The 21,812-nt window shown below is 42.1% G+C and overlaps 1 protein-coding gene across 1 annotated transcript; it reads left to right on the forward strand.

Moving 5' to 3' along the window:
• The first annotated feature begins 6,924 nt into the window (after nt 1-6,924).
• Nucleotides 6,925-10,089, forward strand: GJD2 (gap junction protein delta 2). Its single transcript, XM_007521690.3, has 2 exons — nt 6,925-7,503; nt 8,496-10,089. Exons 1-2 carry the CDS (start codon nt 7,433-7,435, stop codon nt 9,388-9,390), a joined length of 966 nt encoding a protein of 321 aa, XP_007521752.1. The 5' UTR covers nt 6,925-7,432; the 3' UTR covers nt 9,391-10,089.
• Nucleotides 10,090-21,812: the final 11,723 nt, after the last annotated feature.

Consider the following 21,812-nt stretch of genomic DNA (forward strand, 5'->3'; position numbering starts at 1 on the left):
GATGGGATGGGATGGGATGGGATGGCATGGGATGGCATGGGATAGGATGGGATGGGATGGCATGGGATAGGATGGGATAGGATGGGATGGGATGGAGGAGTATTGGGGTCTTGGTGCATGATGGTGAAAAAGGACCTATGTTGGGGGAGTGTCTTGTAGACACCAATCATAGGGAAATAAGAGGTTGTACCTATGTGTCAGCAACTGTATTGTAAACCATTAACCCAATAAAGTGAGGGAGGAGGGAAGTATGAATCAGAAACTAAAAAAATAAAAACAAAATAAAATATCAATTCCACATAATTGTTTTGATTATGGATGTGAAACAACAGGATGTTCCTAGCTTTCTGTGGCACAATCTCAACGAAGAAAGGACACCTGTGGAAATTGACACACATGCCCCCAGTTTGCAGTTCTGCCAAAGGCAGTGCCTCTGTGCTTATATTCCCCTGAAATTTCCAAATCTCTAGTGCAGAGACTGAAAATACATTCAACAGGAAGTTTAACAATACCCTGCGTGACTGGGATGATGCTGGATGGTGACAATGAGCCTGTAAAGAGGGAGTTGCCCAGACACTAGGCAGGCTCAGGACTGAATGGCTTTTGAATACTGTTGACTAAAAAGAATCCTCCTGCAGTTTAATGACCCTCCCCCACCCCCAGGCTCCCTATGTGAATGGTAATCACGACTTGACATCAACAGGAAAGATAATGTGTCAGCCAGGCTGAGTCATTTCTGCATGAAGCGTTCATTTATTTCCTGTGACTTCACATATCTGCTTTGACCACAATGTTCACAATGTAATATTACACTAATCCCAGAAATACTAGTACACATCAGTATATTCTCCACATATGAGGTGATGGTGAATGGGGAATCTGTACATGTGACTTTTTTAAGCCTTTCATTCAAAGAGCTATCAAACAGTGGATGTTAGATTTTCCCACTTTTGGGATACACAGTGTCTTGGAGCTAAGGGTAGACTTGTCATTGGGTCCATGAGATTGCAGAATAGTGTTGCATGTATAGACTCCTAAGATATACAATAAACCATGGTGTGTGTGTGTGTTGTTTAACCACAGCACTGCTCAGCACTATGGATCAGCTTTGGCTTATGATGGCACTGGGGATTGAACCTGAGATGTCAGCCTCAGGCACTAAAATCTTTTTGCAGGTTAAAATCTTTTAGCTATCTCCCCAGCTAAACCACCATATTTAGGGTTATATATGGTTGGTGGGTTGGATATGACTGTAAATTTCTGGAAGAAAAAGAAACAAATGCCTTTCCCTTAACATTTGGACTAGAGTTTAAACATAGGTAAGGAAAAACAAAAGTAGAAAGGGGGGGGGGAGAAATCACTTTATAGCAGCATAGATTTAATTTGCCACTTAGGTACATTTCAGTTTCATAAGAAAGGCTTTATTTACTTCTCTAGAAATCAGTCTCAAAGGAGTTGGGTGGTAGCGCAGTGGGTTAAGTGCATGTGGCGCAAAGCGTAAGAACCGGCATAAGGATCCTGGTTCAAGCCCCCAGCTCCCCACCTGCTGGAGAGTCACTTCACAAGTGGTGAAGCAGGTCTGCAGGTGTCTATCTTTCTCTCCTCCTCTCTGTCTTCCCCTCCTCTCTCCCTTTCTCTCTGTCCTATCCAATAATAACGACATCAGTAATAACTACAACAATTAAAAAAAAGGGCAACAAAAGGGAATAAATAAAAATACTAAAAAAAAAAACATCAGTCTTAAATTTTAAAAAATCATCTTTATTTATTTATTAGAGACAGCCAGAAACTGAGAGGAGGGGAGAGATAGAGAGGGAGAGAGAAAGAGAGACACCTGTAGCCCTGCTTTACTGCTCATAAAGCTTTCCTCCTGCAGATGGTGGCTGGGGGGTTTGAACCCAGGTCCCTGTGCATTGTAACATGTGTGCTCAACCATCCCCCCACCGCTGTTTTGTTTGTTTATTTTGTTTTTTTGTTTTTAAATGAAACTAATGTGTGTAGGCCAATGAGTAAGCTATAGCTCAGTGAATCCTAGTTTTTTTTGTGAATGAACTGTGAAAAACTAATCCCAAATTAAATGCAGCCCCTCTTGGGACACAACTCCTAGAAAGCTATGGACACTGAAGATTGCTGAAGTCTGGGCTGTGATTAACTTTCCCAGGTGGCCTCTCTCTGAATAATGTTGTAGTCCCAGACCTATGTGTTCACCTATGTTCTCTGTTTTACCGCAGTGGATGTTGGGGCCCTCGAGTAAAAGCAGTGCTCATTGAGAGGAGGGTGGTTGTCCAGAAGGTTTTCTACTAAGGGAAGGGAACTCTCTACCTTTTCTTGGGTCTGAAGATAGCACTTGGTTATGATCTTTGCTTTGGGTAAAGTTTAACTTCCCTAGGTTAGAGACCTAGGTACTAGGGAAATATAGAAACAGGCTGGGGGGTATGAATTAACCTGCGAACATCCATGTCCAGTGGAGAAGCAGTTACAGAAGCCAGAACTCCTACTATTTGTACTCCAAAAGAAGTTTGGTCCATATTCCTAGAGGAGGAAAAATGTTAAGGGAAGATGATTAGAGGACTCTGAAACCCAATTCCATCAGGACCCAGAGAGAGAAGAGGAAAAAAGGAAAAACATTCGGAAGTAGTAATAGGTATAGGTGTGACTTAGAAAGTAAAAGAACATGCCTGATCTCCTCTGATCTCAGAAGAACAGAAGAGAAAACAGAGCCATAGAGGGGGGAAAAAGAGTGGGATGGGGGGAATATATATATATATATATATATATATATATATATATATATATATTTGTAGAAATAATAGCCAACCCATGTTTGTGGACTTGAGAGAACCATTGCTGTTTCCAATGAAGGGAATGGGGATACAGAACTCTGGTGGTAGGAGTGGTGTGAAATTAAACCCCTATTATTTTGTAATTTTTTAATTCAATATTAAATCACAAATAAAATTATTTTTAAAGGAGCTAGAGTAGTTATCCTACTCTGAATAATATTCAGGCTCTATAATGCTAGAGACACTATGGAAAGTATCATACCTGCCATCTGTTTCCCCTAAATTAATGGCTCAATAGAGGAGAGACCAGTAGATTCATCATGGACAAAGTTTCTGAAACAATTGACTTACCAAGTATTTGAACAGGTTTACCTGGGGATCTGTGATTAGGAAGAAGAGAGGAAGTTATAAGTACATGCAAGGATGTGGAAAAATACGGATAAACTCTTTACTTTGTGTCATTGCTGTTTTCTCATAGTATAAAGAACATTCTCTGCTCTATTAGTGGAGATTATTATTTGGCAATAAATGACTCTGCAAAGCTGTGGTACTATTTTCTTTCAATGTTTGCAAGTGGCTATGCTCCCATGATCCAAATGGCCTTAATTCTTTTTCATTTCCTTAAAAATATCATTTTTCATTCTTTATTATTCTAGAGGAAGCTCTCTAGAACCTATAAATAGCACTTTGTTCATAGTTTTTTTCCCCCTTAGTTTTGTTTATGTCTTGAATTTTGTCATTTGGGGGTCTCTTTTAATGTCTCCAAAAAGTGGGGTAATGTTTCCTGATGTTGAGGATTCCCTCTAGATCATAAATTCATAGAAACAAAGGTTCTCAATTTTTACTGTTATCATAGTCACTGGCAAGAAATGAATAAAGAAGGCTAAACTTTGCGTCTATGGATTTTAAGTTAGCAGATTTAGGATGGAATTCCAGCATGTATATTTAAAAAAACATTCCCAAATAATCGAAGTACACTAGTATATACTCTATGAGTTTCACTGTTTTTCATCCAGAATCACTACTTTAATAAGATAGAATGATATTTAAATAAAAGCTAAAGGAAAGAACTTAGCAATTTATTTAAATAGAGACTTTCAATCAGAGGGGAATTAAGACAGTGAGAATCTAACTGGATAAGAACATGCCCTGAAGTAAAGCAGAGATTCACACAGAATTTTTTTCCAGTCAGTTTATTTCTTTATTTTTACTAGGGATATAATATTGATTTACAAAATTGCAAGATAATAGAGGTATGATTCCATACAGTTCCCACCACAGAGTTCTGTGTTCCCATCCCCTCCACTGGCAACTGAAGTTTCCAAGCTCATGGATATGGGCTGATTCTATAACTATCTACCTATACCTATGTATATCTATTTCCCCCTTTTTTAAAACTGCCCTGCCTTCATTTCCTTCCTATTTTACCCCTACACCTATTAACAACTTTCAGTGTCTTTCCTTTTTTTCTCTTCTCTTTCAGATAAGCAAAACCATGTCTGGCTTCCTCTGGTGTTTTCCAGATTTGTTTCCCTTTAATTGATTGTATAAAAACGAGATTCCTGGTGACAAATGCTTCGGATCCTGGTGGAATGTGAGTATAGCTCTCTGGATTACTTCACTTATCATTTCCCCTCTGAAAATATGGACCAAAATTCTTTATGGGGTGGAGAAAGTGGGACTTATGGCTTCTGTAATTGCTTCTCTGCTGGTCAAGGATATTGGCAGGTTGATCCACACCCACTGCCTGGTTTTATCTTTCCTTAGTGGGGTAGAGCTGTACACAAATCTTTTCATATTTAATGCAGCACTAGCAGGGCAAACAATCAACTGAAAGTGCCATTGGTCAACTCAGAAAAGAAAATACGATGTATTAAGTACAAAACAACATACGGATGATTCTCTTTCAATTAACAATTTATGACCTTTTTAAAAATACGTTTAAAATTTATTTGGACAGAGACAGAGAGAAATTGAGAGGGAAGGGAAAGATATATATATATATATATATATATATATGGAGAGAGAGAGAGAGAGAGAGAGAGAGAGAGAGAGAGGCACCTGAAACACTACTTCACTGATCATAAAGCTTCCCCCTTGCAGGTGGGGGCTATGAGCTTGAACCTGTGTACTCTACCAGCTGCACCACTGCCCAGCCCCTTGAGTGATTCTTTAAAATAAAACCAGTGAGAGGTGTAGGTGATTATGCAGTGACTATAATACTGAACTTGTAAATATGTGTTCTGAGTTTGATCTCTGCACTGCATATGTTAGAGAGGTGCTCTGTTTCTCTCTCTCTCTCTCTCTCTCTCTCGTTATTAAGTAAATAAATCTAGAAAGATAAAATAAGTTTAGTAAACTGTTTTCTAGACCAGTCTTTTACCTATGGATTATACACATAGGTGTTTTGTTTGTTTACACATATGTGCTGTCCACGCATATGTTCATTACATTGAACCCATATGCCAAAAAAAAGTCAATGTCAAAGGAATAAAGAAACCACTTTCCATTTAGTCACAGCCTAGGGCTTGCAAATTACATTGATTAACATTTTAAATATACTTTCTGGAACCCATATCCTTAGGGTCAAAATTATTTAGGGCTTCTGAAGGCCACATCTACAAAAGATAATGATGTGAGTTGTACAACTTACTTTGGGACATCTGAAGTGGTGAAATAGATTTTTCTTGGGAACTTCTCATTCACTCCTTGTCTGAGGAGTATGCCAGAGAAGGGAGCAACACAGAAAGCAAGTCTTAAGTAAAGACTGGATCTGAGTTGGAGGATTCACTATTCCAACTAGAGGCCAGTTAAATAACTAGATACCCATCCAGTCTCACAGTTGTACCTTCTCCCTGCCTGCTAGGAACTGAAGAGTGTCCACTTTAGATTCACTGTACCATTTCCACCTTATACCTTTTCCAATTTCAGGAGGACTCTTGGACTTCTAGACAAAGGAAAAAGTATTTTCCTGGGTTAGGTGTTAGTCTTAGGAGAGATCTAATTGATCCACTTCATACCAAAGTTTGGTTTATTCCTTTAAATATCACTGTTAAGTAGAAGTGCACTGTGAGTGAATGCAAGCCCGTGCCCTGCACTCTTCATTCCTGGACCACTTGCTAGCCAACCACCTTGGCTGCTCTAGAACCCCAGGCAACCTGGTTGAGTGGAAAAGGCTTAAGGGAAGTAGCGATAAGGCAAGGCTGTGAACCACTCTACTAGAATACCAGGCCTCCTTAAATCCAGAGCCACAGTTTACTTAAGCAGTATCTACAAAGAAAAAAAAACAAAAACAAAAACAAAAATAAAAACAGCAGTGTCAGGGTAGGGGAGATAGCAAAAAGACATTTCATTCCTGGGGGTACCCAGGTCACAGGTTCAATTTGTGGTCCCACCATAAGCCAGAGATGAGCAGTGGATTGGTTGAAAAATAATACATACCATTATGTATATATAAAAGATAAAATAACAGTATTACTCATTCTCTCTCCATTTATATATAAGCATGTGTGTATGTACACACACACACTAAGAGCAGAGCATCTGGGTTTGCTGTGGGGACAGCAAAACCTTAAACCTTAACGACCCATTGACTCAAGCTAGGCATCTTTTAGGGTACCTATAGGCTTCTGCACAGATCCCCACCTCCAAAAACAGCTTCACCACTGCATTGAAGCGGCAGCCTAAATAGTTCATCAAACCTTCTTCAACCCAGCATGGAATCCACGGGGGCAGTAAATTGTAGGCTTACCCCCTCAGTCACGTAGCCATCTCCCAAGCAGCATGTCCACTTAGAGAGGGGATGTCGCTGGTATACCAGATGACCCAAAGTATATATATTAAAAAAAAAAAAAAAGGCGCGGGAAGCACGTCGAGAAGCTGAACAATCTCCCTGCTCCCTCCCCACTCACTCCGCCTCCTGCTGCCGTGAGCCCGTGGTCAGGTGAGGTTACCTGGGCGGCCCCAAGATCTTTCTGCTGGAGTCGCCCCACCCCGCCGGGTCCCGACCGGCCGCCGGCCCCCACCCCCACACCCTCGGCGCGCCGTGTCCCCTGCCCCTGGGCTCTGCGTGGCGCTCGGCTCCCCGCCGCCGACCTGGCGTGACGCAGGCAGAGACTACTTAAGGGCTGCTTGGAGGCGCGGCCGCGGACTCCCAGCCCCGCAGCCTGCGCTGCGCTCCGCCCCGGCCTCCCAGGAGTGCGGGTGCCGCCGAAGTACCAGCCTCCAGGACCGGTGCCGGGACCCTGCCGCGGCCCCAGTCTCCCCAACCCTGAGCGGCGCACGGAGACCTCCCTCCGGCCGGCCGGCGAGCGCATTTGCACCTGCTGGCGGCCACCCCCGCCCGCACCTCCTCTGGGGAGACTGGAGAGCGGGTCCCGGACGGCGCGGGAGGCTGCTCCCGGATTTCTCCACCGCACCAGCTGCCCCATCAGTCGGGAAGCTCTTGGGATTCTTTGCTCCCCATTCCCCTCTTCTTAAGTATAATAAAAGGGAAAGGGGACTGGTGGATTGAAAACAGAAAAATTGTTTGCATCTTTAATTGGGGGGCAATTCGCTCCCAGTCGGGAGGTGCGGCCCGGGGAGGGGCCAGGAGTGGGAACGTGCCCGGTACTGCCCAGTCTTTGTCTGCCGCCTCCGGATGCACAGCGATGGGGGAATGGACCATCCTGGAGAGGCTGCTGGAAGCCGCGGTGCAGCAGCACTCCACTATGATTGGGAGGTAAGGGAGCCAGCCCGCGGTCAGTGGGGCCCGTCGGGTGCCTCCACCCCCACCCTGGGTGTCCCTTCTTACGTCCAGACTGCCGAGCCCCAACTGCCCCCAGCCCATTCTCTGTCCCCCTCCTTCCCGTCGTCCTCAGTTCTTGCGCCAGTGTCTCTGGCATGGAGAGATTACCCGATAGCCCTGAGGTGCCCCCTCCCCCTTCTTCAGCTGCTCCGATCACCTCCTCCATCTCTTTCCTATGAGACACCACTGTAGGCTTCACTCTTTCCCATCAGAAAAGGAGTTGTTGGCTCAGTCGTGGTTCCCCCACTCTCGGTAGTCAGAGCCAATCTCCATCCGGTTCCCTAAATAGAATCTACAAGGAAAGCAGAATTGTATTTTGACAGAGAAGGCAAGTGGGGAGATGGAGTTGCCCTTCGGAGCAGATGTATCTTTTCCCCAAACAAATATCTATGGAGCTAAATTGATTTGGCTGATAAAATTTGCAGTGTCAGAAACCCACACAATCCAACTAACAGTTGTATGTGTGATGTGTGTGTGCACGTATTAGCTGTCTGTTTATGTAAAGCATTAGGTTCAACATTCATACTAAGGATAAGCTAAATTTCTACTCTGAGCATTTACATGCACACTGTGTGTAGACACTGGGCAGACATATCTCTGCCCAGATACTCTGTGTGTGCATTTGCCATATGTTTTGTGCCTCTCTACTTCCCATATATACATCTGAAATCTATCTGAAACCATTAAACCGTGTGTAGTATATGGAGATATGAATACCTGAGAGCACTGTGCTAAATATTCCCTACACTCAGCAGAAAGGGAAAAGGCAAAAAGGTTTCCTAGATTTCCAGTTCAGTACCAGCCAGGCATGGACAGCTCCCTAGTCAAAAAGATTGTTACACACCAGAGCAGGAAAGGAACAGGGATTTCCCAAGTCTGTGACTCAGCCCATAAGACCCTCTCTCCCTCCCTCTCCCCCTGCTTAGGATCCTGTTGACTGTGGTGGTGATCTTCCGGATCCTCATTGTGGCCATTGTAGGGGAGACTGTGTATGATGATGAGCAGACCATGTTTGTGTGCAACACCCTACAGCCCGGCTGTAACCAGGCCTGCTATGACCGCGCCTTCCCCATCTCCCATATACGATACTGGGTCTTCCAAATCATAATGGTGTGTACTCCCAGCCTCTGCTTCATCACCTACTCTGTACACCAGTCTGCCAAGCAGCGAGAACGCCGCTACTCAACTGTCTTCCTAGCCCTGGACAGAGACCCTCCTGAGTCCATAGGGGGTCCTGGAGGAACTGGGGGTGGGGGCAGTAGTGGTGGCAAACGAGATGATAAGAAGATGCAAAATGCCATTGTCAACGGGGTCCTGCAGAACACAGAGAACACCAACAAAGAGACAGAACCAGATTGCTTAGAGGTTAAGGAGTTGACCCCGCACCCCTCAGGACTGCGCACTGCCGCACGCTCCAAGCTGCGAAGGCAAGAAGGGATCTCCCGCTTCTACATTATCCAAGTGGTGTTCCGGAATGCTCTGGAGATTGGGTTTCTGGTGGGCCAATATTTTCTCTATGGCTTCAGCGTTCCCGGGTTGTATGAGTGTGACCGCTACCCCTGCATCAAGGAAGTGGAGTGTTATGTATCCCGACCCACTGAGAAGACTGTCTTCCTGGTATTCATGTTTGCTGTGAGCGGCATCTGTGTTGTGCTCAACCTAGCAGAACTCAACCACTTGGGTTGGCGCAAAATCAAGCTGGCTGTGCGCGGTGCCCAGGCCAAGAGGAAGTCAGTTTATGAGATCCGCAACAAGGACCTGCCCCGGGTCAGTGTCCCCAATTTTGGCAGGACTCAGTCCAGTGATTCTGCATATGTGTGAAAATGCAGGTCTGGGGCAAGCCTGGTGATAATAAGTACGGAGGCACACAACTGCTGGAGTGTTGCTGCACCTGCCTTGGTTTATGCAACTCTCCCCATGAATGTAAGGTAGGTCTGGGCAAGAGAAGACCTTACACTGATAGGAGAGAAAACAGAATCATTGCCCCCATCACATCACTGACTCCACAGAGACAACTGGGCAGAGTGATGACCTGGATGAGTTGGATTTCTTTGGGCTCTTTCTCTCACAGCCCAATCTGATGCCAACCTGATGTTGATAGCAGTGAACTCACACCTCTACCAAGCTGAACTTAACTCTGCTGAGCTCTGTATCCTGGTGAATGGCATGAGTCAAATACTCCATTGGTACAAAATGTGTGAACTATCTCAACATGTCCCTTCATCCTGGGCTGCAAGAAAACATCCTTGAGGCATCCTTCCTTGTACCTCCCCCATCAGCATGCCCCTCTTTCTCAACCCAGGAAAGCATGCCAGTTTATTATTTTTTCTTTCTCTGAATCCAGCCTTACAGTGGGCCTAATATGGTCTGTCTGTAAGCTAGAGGAAATTACATCAAGTGGTTGTTGGAGACTGGCCATTAGAACCCCATCTTACTGGCCCTTAGTTACTATGAGAACCTTAGGAATGTCTCAGTATCTCCAATTTTCTAATTCAAACTGCACTGGTGCTGTTTATTAGGGGCAGGGGTTGGGTGGGAGGGAGGGAACTGCAATATGCAACTAGAACACTTCTGTGAGATGGTTGTTGCACAGGTAGGCATGTGGTTATGAGCTTTGGGATATTTCTGCCTTTCAGCTTGTGGTCTTTGGATAGCTTCAAAAGTATTGTTTTTTTTCCGGTTTTGCTGTTGTTGTTGTTGTCGTCGTTGTTGCTGCTGCTGCTGCTGTTGTTGTTGGTAATAGCAAGGGTGTCTACCCAAGCCACAGAATTCGACTGGTATATTTCACTTGTTCTCTTACATAGTTCTGTTGTGCAACACAGCTGCATTTCATTTTGCCACAGTTTGAATTTACCTATGTGCTCACACCAGAGACCTTAATCAACCCATGTCAATCCTGATTTGTGATCCTAGCAGTTATTTTTGAAACACACACACACACACACACACACACACACACACACACACACACACACACCATCAATGGCTTGAGAAAACTGGAACTAAACACTATTTTATATGTGTTTACCAATGCTTATTTGAGACATATACCAAAGGTTCAAAAACCTATTGCTTTTGGACTGTGAATATGTTTCCTTCTCTTTGCTCTTATTTATTTTAAGTGCCATACTGTACTTTTCATGTCCACTGTATTTAGTTAATACACTGACCAATAGTCATGTTTGGATGATATGCTTTGATGAGGCTCTGTTTTCTTTGCATTATCTTTATGGTTTTTGGTTTCGATATGGACATGGTGTAACACACAACTGAGAATTTGTTTAAAATAAAGTTATTTCCTTTTTTAATGAGAAGAGTCTGTATTCTATTTTGACTAGGACTCTACTTATTTAAAACACACATTCAAACATGTTTTATTATATACCCAAAAGAACTGGAACACTGGGAACAGTAAGTGAGGGATGGATGAATAATAGTGAAGAGATGACCAATAAATTCCATTTACTCCCTAAGAGATGAGAAGAGACTGCTATACTTTATGAACACTTAGAAGAGTGTCATGAAGGATTTGAATATTAGTATTCCTTAACTCCATTTCATCTTAGCCCAAGATTTCTCTGCTGGTCTGACGATACTTCTTATAATACAATGGCAATGCTATAGACTACTAACTTATTTTAGGTATAAATTCTCCTTTTCTGTCACTCTTTTCTTCCAGTTTCTCACAGTTAGCAGGCATGCCACCATCATCACCATTATCTTTCTAAGGCCTAATACTTAAAATGATGTAAACCTACAGGCTGCAGAGACTGCATAATGGTTATTCAAAAGATTTTCATATCTGAGGCACTGAAGTCTCAGGTTCAAATCCAGGTACCACCATAATAAGTCACAACTGAGCAGTGTTCTTTAAGAAAATAATGTGCACCTAATACTTGGTAAAATGTGCCACTATAAAGATTATAGCATATGATATATAAGGACCAGTCTCATTTGAAAAAAGAAAAAAAGAAATGATTTTTTCTATAGAATTGCCAGTCCAGTTCATTACAGGAAATATCACCAGACTAGCAGAAAAATTTTGGGTTAAGGTAAAAAGAAGTTAATGAATATTGCCAATCACGTTCTACTATTGCCTGTCTCATCTTGCTGTCTACTAAAAGTTCTATTACTTGGGTAAGCTTATGAGCTCTTCAATTCTTGAATCTAAACAGCCTTCTAACTGAAATGATCCCTTGGACAGAGCATTGCAAAACCAACGTGAGTTTTCACAGATAACTGTTATTTAAACACAATTGTTGCACTTTTTGACTATGTCAGTGCAGATGTTGCTTTGAGAATGAAAAATGTCCATTTCAATCTGTAACCAACCCTTCCCCCCAATCTGAGATATAAATAGCCCTTTGAAGACAACTCTTGAGTAAAGAAACAGATCTTCTCTTGTGTTATGTTTAATGAGCTAAAAACGTTTGAAGACACCTCCCAGAGATGGAGAGAGAGTGTTGCTTGAGCACTCCTAGCATATGTTTGGGTGTGAAAGAAGTAGGAATCTGTGTGGAAAACAAGGACTGTTGCATTTATGCTGTGATGTAAGATCAGAAGAACTACAGTGCTGCATATTAGAAATGCATCCTTTTGCAGAGGTCACATAGGCTCTTAAGATGAATATGGGCCCCAGACCAAATCAAATTGATGAGGTTTACAGTCACCAATATTTATACCTCTTTCCCATATTAGGGAGCTACTCTCTTCTCTGATCCAGCTTTCTGTCCCTTTTCTGGCCATGACATCACGTCCCCAGATAATAACTTGGATCCACCTACATATCAGATTTCAAGCTCAGGGGGGAAAACAAAAACTAGTATAGCCACAGGCCCTTTGGAATATAACTAAAATAGGCCTACTAGCTATCTACAAAATGGAGAACCCCCCAACTCTTCATCTGCACTATTCCAGTCTTTAGATCCATGATTGTTCAACAATTTGTTTGGCTTTGTATGTTAACTCTCTTGTCAGCCACCAGGTTCGAGATGCTAGCATGATGCTGACCAGACTTCCCTGGATAGACAACCCCACTAATGTGTCCTGGAGCTCTGCTTCCCCGGAGCCACACCCTACTAGGGAAATAGAGAGGCAGGCTGGGAGTATGGATTGACCTGTCAACGCCCATATTTAGCGGGGAAGCAATTACAGAAGCCAGACCTTCAACTTTCTGCATCCCACCATGACCTTGGGTCCATACTCCCAGAGGGATAAAGAATAGGAAAGAAAGCTGTCATGGGAGGAGATGGGATATGGAGATCTGGTGGTGAGAATTGTGTGGACTTGTTCCCCTCTTATCCTATGGTTTTGTTAATGTCTCCTTTTTAAAATAAATAAATAAATAAAGAAAGAAAGAGAGAAAGTTAAAAAAAAGAAAAGAAAAGAAATGCGTCCCTTATCAGTGGGGATTGATTTGCTTCAACTCTTCACTGTTCTCACACACCAGAAAGTGGCATGGGTATGAATTCACATATGATGGAGAAGTAAATAGCTTCCTCTCACCATAGAGAGCCACTGCCCTCAGGATGATGTATGTATGTCAGTTTAATATGTATGTCAGTTTGATTTTTTTCTGTCTGATGAAGGAAACAGACTGATTATCTCATGGTCTGCACAGCTCTGTGATGGATGTGACCTTCAACTGCACTTTGTGGAGGGACAGTACAAAAGTCCAATATTCTCTTATATCCAAGAAGCTTTGATGAACTATCATCCTTTTGGCCAATGTGTACATGCACATTGCTGGGGGGTAGTAGGTAGGTGTCAAAGCATGAACTGAATTTTAAAAGTTTGGATAATAGGGGCCTGACAGGTGGCAAAGGGAAAGAGTGCAGGACTTTCAAACAGGAGAAGCTGATTTGATCCCCAGTATGTGCCAGAATTTGATGCTCTGCCACCCATAGATAAATAAATACATAATTTTTTGGACAAATTTTGGAGAATAGCCTGAACTAAAAGTTACTTAGCATAGGGTAAGAAAAGCTGAAAGTATAGGATTTGTTATTTTTAATTCCTAAAATTAAAAAAAAAAAAAAACCAAACTGACACAAGGGATAATAGCTATACTATGACTTTAAAGGACTAGATTTACAAGCAGGGGTTCAGGAGATTAAGATAGCATTACAAGTAGATGACTTCTCTTTCACCTTTGTCTCTTTTCTCACATTTATTCTGTGAGGCAGACCCATTTTGCCACCTTCTCTTGCCCCTCTGCCCACTGAAAATCATTTGACCACTCACACAGGAACCTACTCTAAATTCTCCTCTAGGTTCCCAGGAACCTATTAAAAACTCTCCCCTAGCTTAAGCCCTCATAAAAGCCAATTTGTGGGGATGGCAGGCAGCTCAGTTGGTATAGTGCATATGTTACCATGCACAAAGACCTGAGTTTGAGTGTTGGGCCACCACAAGGGAGTGCCTGCAGGAGAGGAAGCTTCATGTGCTATGGAGCAGTGCTATGGTGTCTCTTCTTCTCTGTGTCTCTTTATCCCTCTCTATCTCTCTCTGTCTCTCATTCTTTACTAGTGGAAAGAACAAAATGTCCTATGGGGCACTGAATTTCTGTAGGCACTGAGCCCCAGAAATAACCCTAGTGGCAAAGAAATTTTAAAAAGAAAGAAAGAAGGAAAGGAAGAAAGACAGTCAGTCTGTCACTTACTGAATAGGGGTAGACTTTTTGTTGGTGTACAACTTGAGGAAGGCAAGAAGTGTACAACTTGAGGAAGGCAAGAAGTATCCACTTCACAGTAACCATATGTGACACTTATTATCATCACCCTCTCATAAACTGTGGGAAAAACGGGTCTTCCACCAGGGAGCCAGCTTTTAGATTCAAAAAATATTAAAGTTAAAAGTGTCTCAGGTAGACATTTGGTCAAGCCCAAAAGATCTAAAATCAAGCCTGTGTGTTTAATGAAAAATGTTATCTTGAAGAATTGGAATATGTAAAGGGTAGGTTGATTTTACTTTCTAGTTTACCCAATGTATTAGTCTGCTTGCACCGCCATAACCAATCATATCATATCATATCATATCATTTCATATCACATCTCAGAATACCAAACCATACTAAATCAGACCGTATTATAGACTAAGTGGTTTGAACAGCAGTTCTAGAAGTCTAACAGCAAGATGTCAGCAGGTTTGTTCTCCTGTGGCCTTTTTACATAGCATGTACATGGTTGTCCTTGTTTTAAGTCCTTTCATGGCCTTTCCTTGGAGGAGGTACATGGATCCTTGTTGTCTTTCCCTATGTCCAAATTTCTTCTTTTTCTGTGGACACTCATCAGATTGGGTTAAGGCCCACCTGATGGCCTTGCTTGAGCTTCATCACCTCTTTTAAATAGAAATGCATATTGATCTTGAGAGATACAATTCAGCCCATGATACTAAGTATTTGTGAAAAGTTAGATATCCTTAGGCTTGGGGGTGGGGGGTTGTATTACTTCATGCAAGACTGAGAAGCATCTCAGAGGTAGGATAGCCAGTTGAAGAGAACACCGGACAATAGGTGAAAATTGACTCTGTCCTGAGTCAGCCAAGTTGTGTGGTCACCACACTTATGACAATCAACTGTCATTGAGCTCCTGCTCCAAAACCTGAGACCCTGGAGAAAATAATAGTACACAAGTTTTCAACTCTTGAAAAGGGCTGCTGAAAGCTACTTTCTAGACAACTGATGAACATTTATGTCAATCATAGTGAGCAAATCAGTTGAAAAAAGGCATCCTAACATTGGTGGGATTGAGAACAACTGAGCCAGGAACATTGGCATACTATTATGAATGCAGGTCTTTGGGGAAGAAAGCTAGAAAAAGGCAAGTATGAGGTGCTTACAGCAGAGCTGCCCTTGTTGACATTGCAAGTGAAGTTAGTGGGGGGTGGGGAGCAGAGGGGATGCTGCAGTTAGAAGACAAACAACAATTATTAGGCCTTCAAGAATGGAAGCTACAGCTGTGGTGGCAGGAGGAACTGTTCAAGTATTGAACATGGGATGCACAGAGCAGAAAAAGCCCAAGAAAGGAGGTAGAAATGCTGAGTAGCAAAGAAAAGTTGTAAAACATTGCCAAAGAGTGAAGGGAATAGAACTTCAAGGAGGAAAGCTTGTTATTAGTATTATAATGTAGCAAGTACTCAGTTGAATCTGATATTTAAACACAAACCAAATAAAGGTCTCAAAAACATCCACCGGGTTGGTGAGTGGGAAGGATACTCACTAGAAGCAGTGAATATTGACTATCCTTTGTATTAGATCTGTCTGGACCACCTGTATTTTTAAAGGAAGCAATTAAAATAAGAGCCAACAACGCTGAAATTATCTGCCTCATCCCAGCTAGACCTCTTCTAGTCAGTCAGATAAGGTGCCCTGATTTTGTTGACTTCTCAAAAACCATGGTCATTTAGAAGTTGTTAAATACTAAGTAGGTTGTGTGTTAGCAGTAACAGACCAGGTTGAACCAAACCTAAGTGAGTAGTTGTGGCTAACATAGACCTAGTGGCCCATGTCAGATGTGAATGTTGATGAGGGCAGTTGATGACAGTGTGTAAATACAGAGGCTTCTGAGAGCACATTGGTGCCCAATAGCAACGAGTGCCTTGCTGCTGGGAATCAGACCTGTAGTTCACCCCGGCTAGTGTCCCATGCCTCTGACAGCTATAGCAAGTGGAGTTGTGAGAATTAAACTCATCTTTCTCCTCAACTCACAAGACTAGTGATGTTCTAAAACAAACACCTGCTTACTTAACTTAACCAATAAGGAATGTATCAACTATAATCACACTCTAACCTTCCATTTCTTAATCTCTCTCCTTGGAAACCCCAGTCTCCAAAACAAAGTGACAGAATGTCATTTAGATCAATTCTGCATCTTCTTGGGAATGGATAATATGTAAGGGCCTGGATGCTGTTAAAGGAATACAAAGATACGTATGATTCACTCCGAACTTACACAGAACCCAGAGTTGACATGAATGGAATAAGGCAATTTCATAAATAGAATGTGTACTATACCATATTCAAGGCTCAACATATTGTGAGGGGGAGTGTACGGTGTGTACTGGGTGCAGGGATGGAAGAACTCCACTAGTCAGGTAGCCAAGCCAACATGAGCCCCTCCAGCAAAGAAGTCTGGGATACATGTGGAGACCTGGGGGACTTCATTTTGCATGGAGTTCACAGGGAGAAACAGTGGGAGGTGAGTTTGGAAACTGAGAACACCCCACTGTGCATCAGGCCTGAGGGAGCCACTCTGAATGGGGTAGACAGTGCCAGGATGCACCTGTGAATTAAGGTCCTTACTGGTATGGCTTCAAATACGTCCAGCTCCCTAGGGATCCATCGTGAAGACACTCTGTCTCAGGATTAGTTTTGGTTTTGGAAAACATTTCCATTTCAACAGCAAGGGATTGGAGGGAAGATCCAGGGTGATAGTGGGGGATTTGGCAGCAGGGCCCCATTAACATTAGTGGGAGTTAGTCTGCTAAATCCCAAAGAGCAGAATCCCCATGTTTATTCACCACCATGACCTTTCTGCTGTAAATTGATACAATATTTTGAAATCACTTAGAACCGATTAAGCTTTGTGGCATTGCCCTATCTAAAAGGAAAATATTTTTGAACATTGCTTTTGTGTGTACAGAAATGTCTGTATTTTGAGGCAACTCTGGCAAGTAGGAGCATATAAATCTCACATTGATGGATTTTGATAGTTTTGAGATATTTGATATGGGGGAATTTTATCTCTATGCAGTAAGAGGTCAAGCTTACTTGTAAGTTTTTTTCTCCAAAGAACGTTTTGACTTTGTATAGTTTTTATTTTCTTCCTCCATATTTTTTCCAGGTTTAGTGTTGTTGTTTGTTTGTTTTTGCCACCAAGGTTATCACTGGGGATTGGATGGAGACATCCAATCCCCAGTGGCTTGAGGTATAGAAAGGGAGAGAAAAAGAGAGACACCTGCAGTTCTACTCCACTACTCATGTAGCTTCCTTTCTACAGGTGAAGGCCAGGGACTTGAACCCAGGTCCTTGTACATGGTAACATGTGCACTTTGCCAAGTGTGCCATCACCAGTTCCTTTCACCTCCCTATTTTTTATCATCATCATCATCATGTTAATAAAATCCGACAACTTTTTACATGAAATTTGGATGATCTAAATATTTTTATTTATGATCTCAATAACAGGAAATGTAGGTTAAACATTTCCCGCCTCAACACTTACAATGACTTGAGAGTGCTACAAATGATTACACTCATATTTCAAATGAGGACACCAAAAAATGTAAATGTTATATAAGTCATCTTGGCTATGTAGCTAGCTCCCAGTGGTGTCTAGATTCCAGTTTATGCAGTGTGATATTGAAGCTGAGTTTGAGTATTTTATAAGACTGCCTTCACAAAGGTTCTGCTAGCTGAGGTCTCAGCTAACCTGGCACATTAGTCTGTTGCTTTGTTCCCACTACATCATCATCTTCTCCCTTCCTCATTCTCTTCTGAACATGTCTCAGGACAGCAGGAGACTGGGAAGTTTTCCTGTCTTGCCATGCCACAGTAATCTGTTTCTACAGTTCCTGGGATAGAGCAAAGCCTCACAAATGTCTATTTACTGAATAAGTAAAAGGAAATACAGAATCACAAGGTCTTGAGGTATATGGGAAAGTTCTTGCCAGTCATCATGTCACTTTGCTGATACAATTTACACTCAGAAGCTGACAGCTCCAGACTAAGTGAAAGTTGAAGTAGTGTAGAACTGAACAAGTAACTCCTCAAGTTGTCAGGAAATTATGGCCTGGACTAGACAAAAGGTATTAGCAGTGACCAGCAAACTTCCCAGACTCGTAGTCTAGACTGTTCGAAGTTCATCAGTTGACATAGTGTCTGCAGAGGGAAAGCTTGTCTAGGTTAAACACCTTTCCACAGAGAAATATCCACCCCTATATACCTCCACAACTTTCTAGAAGGGATATCACATTGTACATACTGTTTTATAGGCCCTGTCCCCTGTCCACACACACATACACTTAGAATTAGATAGCTAATAATTCCCCCATCAACAAATACCTTTACAAATTGTTTTTGGCTAGAGGACAAATATCCTGTCATATGATAGTACCTCAATGTACTCCACAAGTTGCTAGTTGTGGGTATTTGGATTGCCACTATTAGTCTAGAGAAGGGCACACCCTGCACACTTCTTCTCTGCACAAGGTGGTGGCTTATAAAATGAGTGCTTAAAACATGTTCGCACATTCTGCCACATCTTCAAAAAGTCAACATGAGAATGTTAGTATATGTTAGCTGGGCTTGAGGAAGTTCAAGAACTAGATGATTTCTGAGTCTGGCAAGTTATAAGACAGAAAGATACAGTAATTTTCTTCCAATTTATTTTGGGCAAGAAAGGATGGGAGAAAGTATCTTGGGTGAAATTTGGAAGGCTGTACAGTGAATGGGTAGAGCATGCAACTTTCACTCATGAAGTCCCAGGCTCAACCCCTGGCCCTACATATGCCAGAGTGACACTCTGGTTCTCTTCCTCTCATTGATTAATAAATAAATCTTATAAGAGTATTTGAACATTCTTTTTAGATAGAGACAGAGGCAGGAGAAAGACCAAAGCAGCAGAACTTCCATCAATGTAGTGGGGGCTGGGCTCAAATCTAAGTTGCACAAATTGCAACATAGCACACTATCCAAGTGAGCAACTTTATTGGCCCAAGAAAGTTCACTGCTGGCTTTTATTAATAAGTGTGTGTGTGTGTGTGTGTGTGTGTGTGTGTGTGTGTGTTTGTGTGTGTGAAAGAGAGAGATGAGATGACTATTAACTTGAATAAAGGAAGACTGTTTTAAAAAATATTTTATTTATTAATGAAAGAAAGGTGTGAGCAGGCCAGCCAGTGCACTGTTCATCACTCACCTCTGGCTTATAATGGTGCTGAGAATTGAACCTGGGACTTCAGAGGCCCAGGAGAGAGAGTGTTTTACATTATGCTATCTCCCTTGGCCCAGGAGTACTCCAAGACACACACACACACACTCTCTCTCTCTCTCTGCCTCTCTCTCTCTCTTTTAAGTTTATATATATATATATATTTATATTAAACAGAGACAGAGGTAAATTGAGAAGTGAGGGGGCAATAGTGAGGGAAAGAGACAGACAGACACCTGCAGCTCTACTTCACTACTTGTGAAACTTTCCCCCTGCAGGTGGGAAAAGCTTACTGTGTGAGCTTACTGGCAGGGCTGAGTTCAGAACCCAAAGGTGAGTGGTTGAGATGGAGCATTCATAAAGGAAAAAAGGAAAAGGACATATTACATATGAGAGCATATAAGTCACACTGGACAGGACATATGAACTTGCTGGTCCTTATTACAAGGAACAAAAACTTTCAAAGGGACTACTTTTTTTTTTTTACCAAGTTATTCTGCAGTGTATTTAAATGAAGGTGCATTTGACAAATATAGCAGTTTGCTTCTCTGTACCTGGGTGATAATGAGCTCTGCAGACATTTCTTCCTTGCTTTGGTACCTTCACCCTCCCCACGCCTCTCTCTGGAACTCCTAGGGTTGCAGGGTGTGGAAACAAGGGTGGCTAGAATTGAAAAAGATGCTTTTAGGTGAGAAAACACAATGATGTAATCCTTTGATTCTTTCTTTCTTTTAAAGAATGAGGGGCAAAGGGAGATGAGAGGTAGGTAGAAAATGTAATATTGGGCTTCAGTGGTAGCACAATGGTTATGCAAAACATTTTCATGATTGAGGTATCAAAAGTCCCAGATTCAGTCTCCAACACCACCTTAAGCCAGAGCTAAGAAAGGCTCTGGAATATCTCTACCTATCTACCTACCTATCTCTCATGAAACATAAACAAATAGGGAGTCTGGCAGTAGCGCAGCAGGTTAAGTGCACATGGCACAAAGTGCAAGGGCCTGCATAAGGATCCCGGTTCCAGACCCCAGCTCCCCATCTGCAGGGGAGTCGCTTCACAGGCGGTGAGGCAGGTCTGTAGGTGTCTGTCTTTCTCTCTCCCTCTCTGTCTTCCCTTCCTCTCTCCATTTCTCTCTGTCCTATCCAACAACAATGATATAAATAACAACAGCAACAATAAAAACAACAAAAAAGGGCAACAAAAGGCAAAATAAATAAATATAATAAAATTTTAAAAAAGAAACATAAACAAATAATGGTAGAAATAAAATATTTTTAAAAGAAAAAGTAATATTTTAGGAAATTCACTTCACTTGCCTGCGTAGTTTAGCAAAGAGCTTATCTCTAGCTTATGCTGGGTGCTTTCTGAGACCAAAAGAATTAAAGGAGGAAAATAGAAGGAAAGGTTGCTGGGAATAATGGCAAGCATAGATTTTAGAGACAAATAACCCCTCAAAATAATAGTGATCAACAACATAAGAGTGTCCCATGATTATCTCTAATTACTTTTATTCATTCATTCTACAAGTGTTTACTGAGCCTAGGCTGTGCATCAGATGTTGAATTAGCTTCTTGATTCTGGTGAGGAGTCACTGGTTCTTGTTTGACCTCAGTTTTCAGATCTGTAAAATGGGAACAATAAAGCCATCCATCTCATTGGGTTGTTGAGAATTTTAAATTTTATTGTGTTTGTAAAGGACTTTGAAAAGTACCTGATCAATAAGCAAGTGGTTAATAAATGCTGCTAATATACTCTGGTAACAATCATTAATTTTAAAAAAAGATTTGTGTATTAGGTATGAGAGAGCTTTCCATGAAGCAGAGAGAAGGAGACAAGCCAGAGTGCCACTCTGGCACATGAGATTCAAGGGATTTAACTGGGAAACTCAAGGATCAAAGTCTAATGCTCCATAGTGTATCAAGTGATGCTTCTACCATGTGTGAAGACCAGTGTTCAAACCCCTGGTCCCCACCAGCAGGGAGAATGCTTCACAAGAATGAGGCAAGTGATGTAGGTGTCTCTCTCCTTCCTTCCCTTCCCTTCCCCTTTCAATTTCTCTCCCTCCTATCAAATAAAAGGAAAAAGTGACTGCATCATGCAGGTACTGAAGCCCAGCGAGAAACCTAGTGGTGAAAGAGAGAGAGAGAGAATCTGATGCTCTACCAGCTAAGCCCTTTCTTTAGCTGCATGATCATTACCTTTACTGAGACTTGAGGTGACTAGATATGACTATTGGCACACTGAGTTAATCACAGCCCTTAATGCAAAAGGCTGCTGAAAAGGGAGAGAAAAGAACTACATGAAAAAAATGAGTCA

This window comes from Erinaceus europaeus, chromosome 16 (genome assembly GCF_950295315.1).
Source record: "Erinaceus europaeus chromosome 16, mEriEur2.1, whole genome shotgun sequence".
Taxonomy (NCBI): Eukaryota; Metazoa; Chordata; class Mammalia; order Eulipotyphla; family Erinaceidae; genus Erinaceus; species Erinaceus europaeus.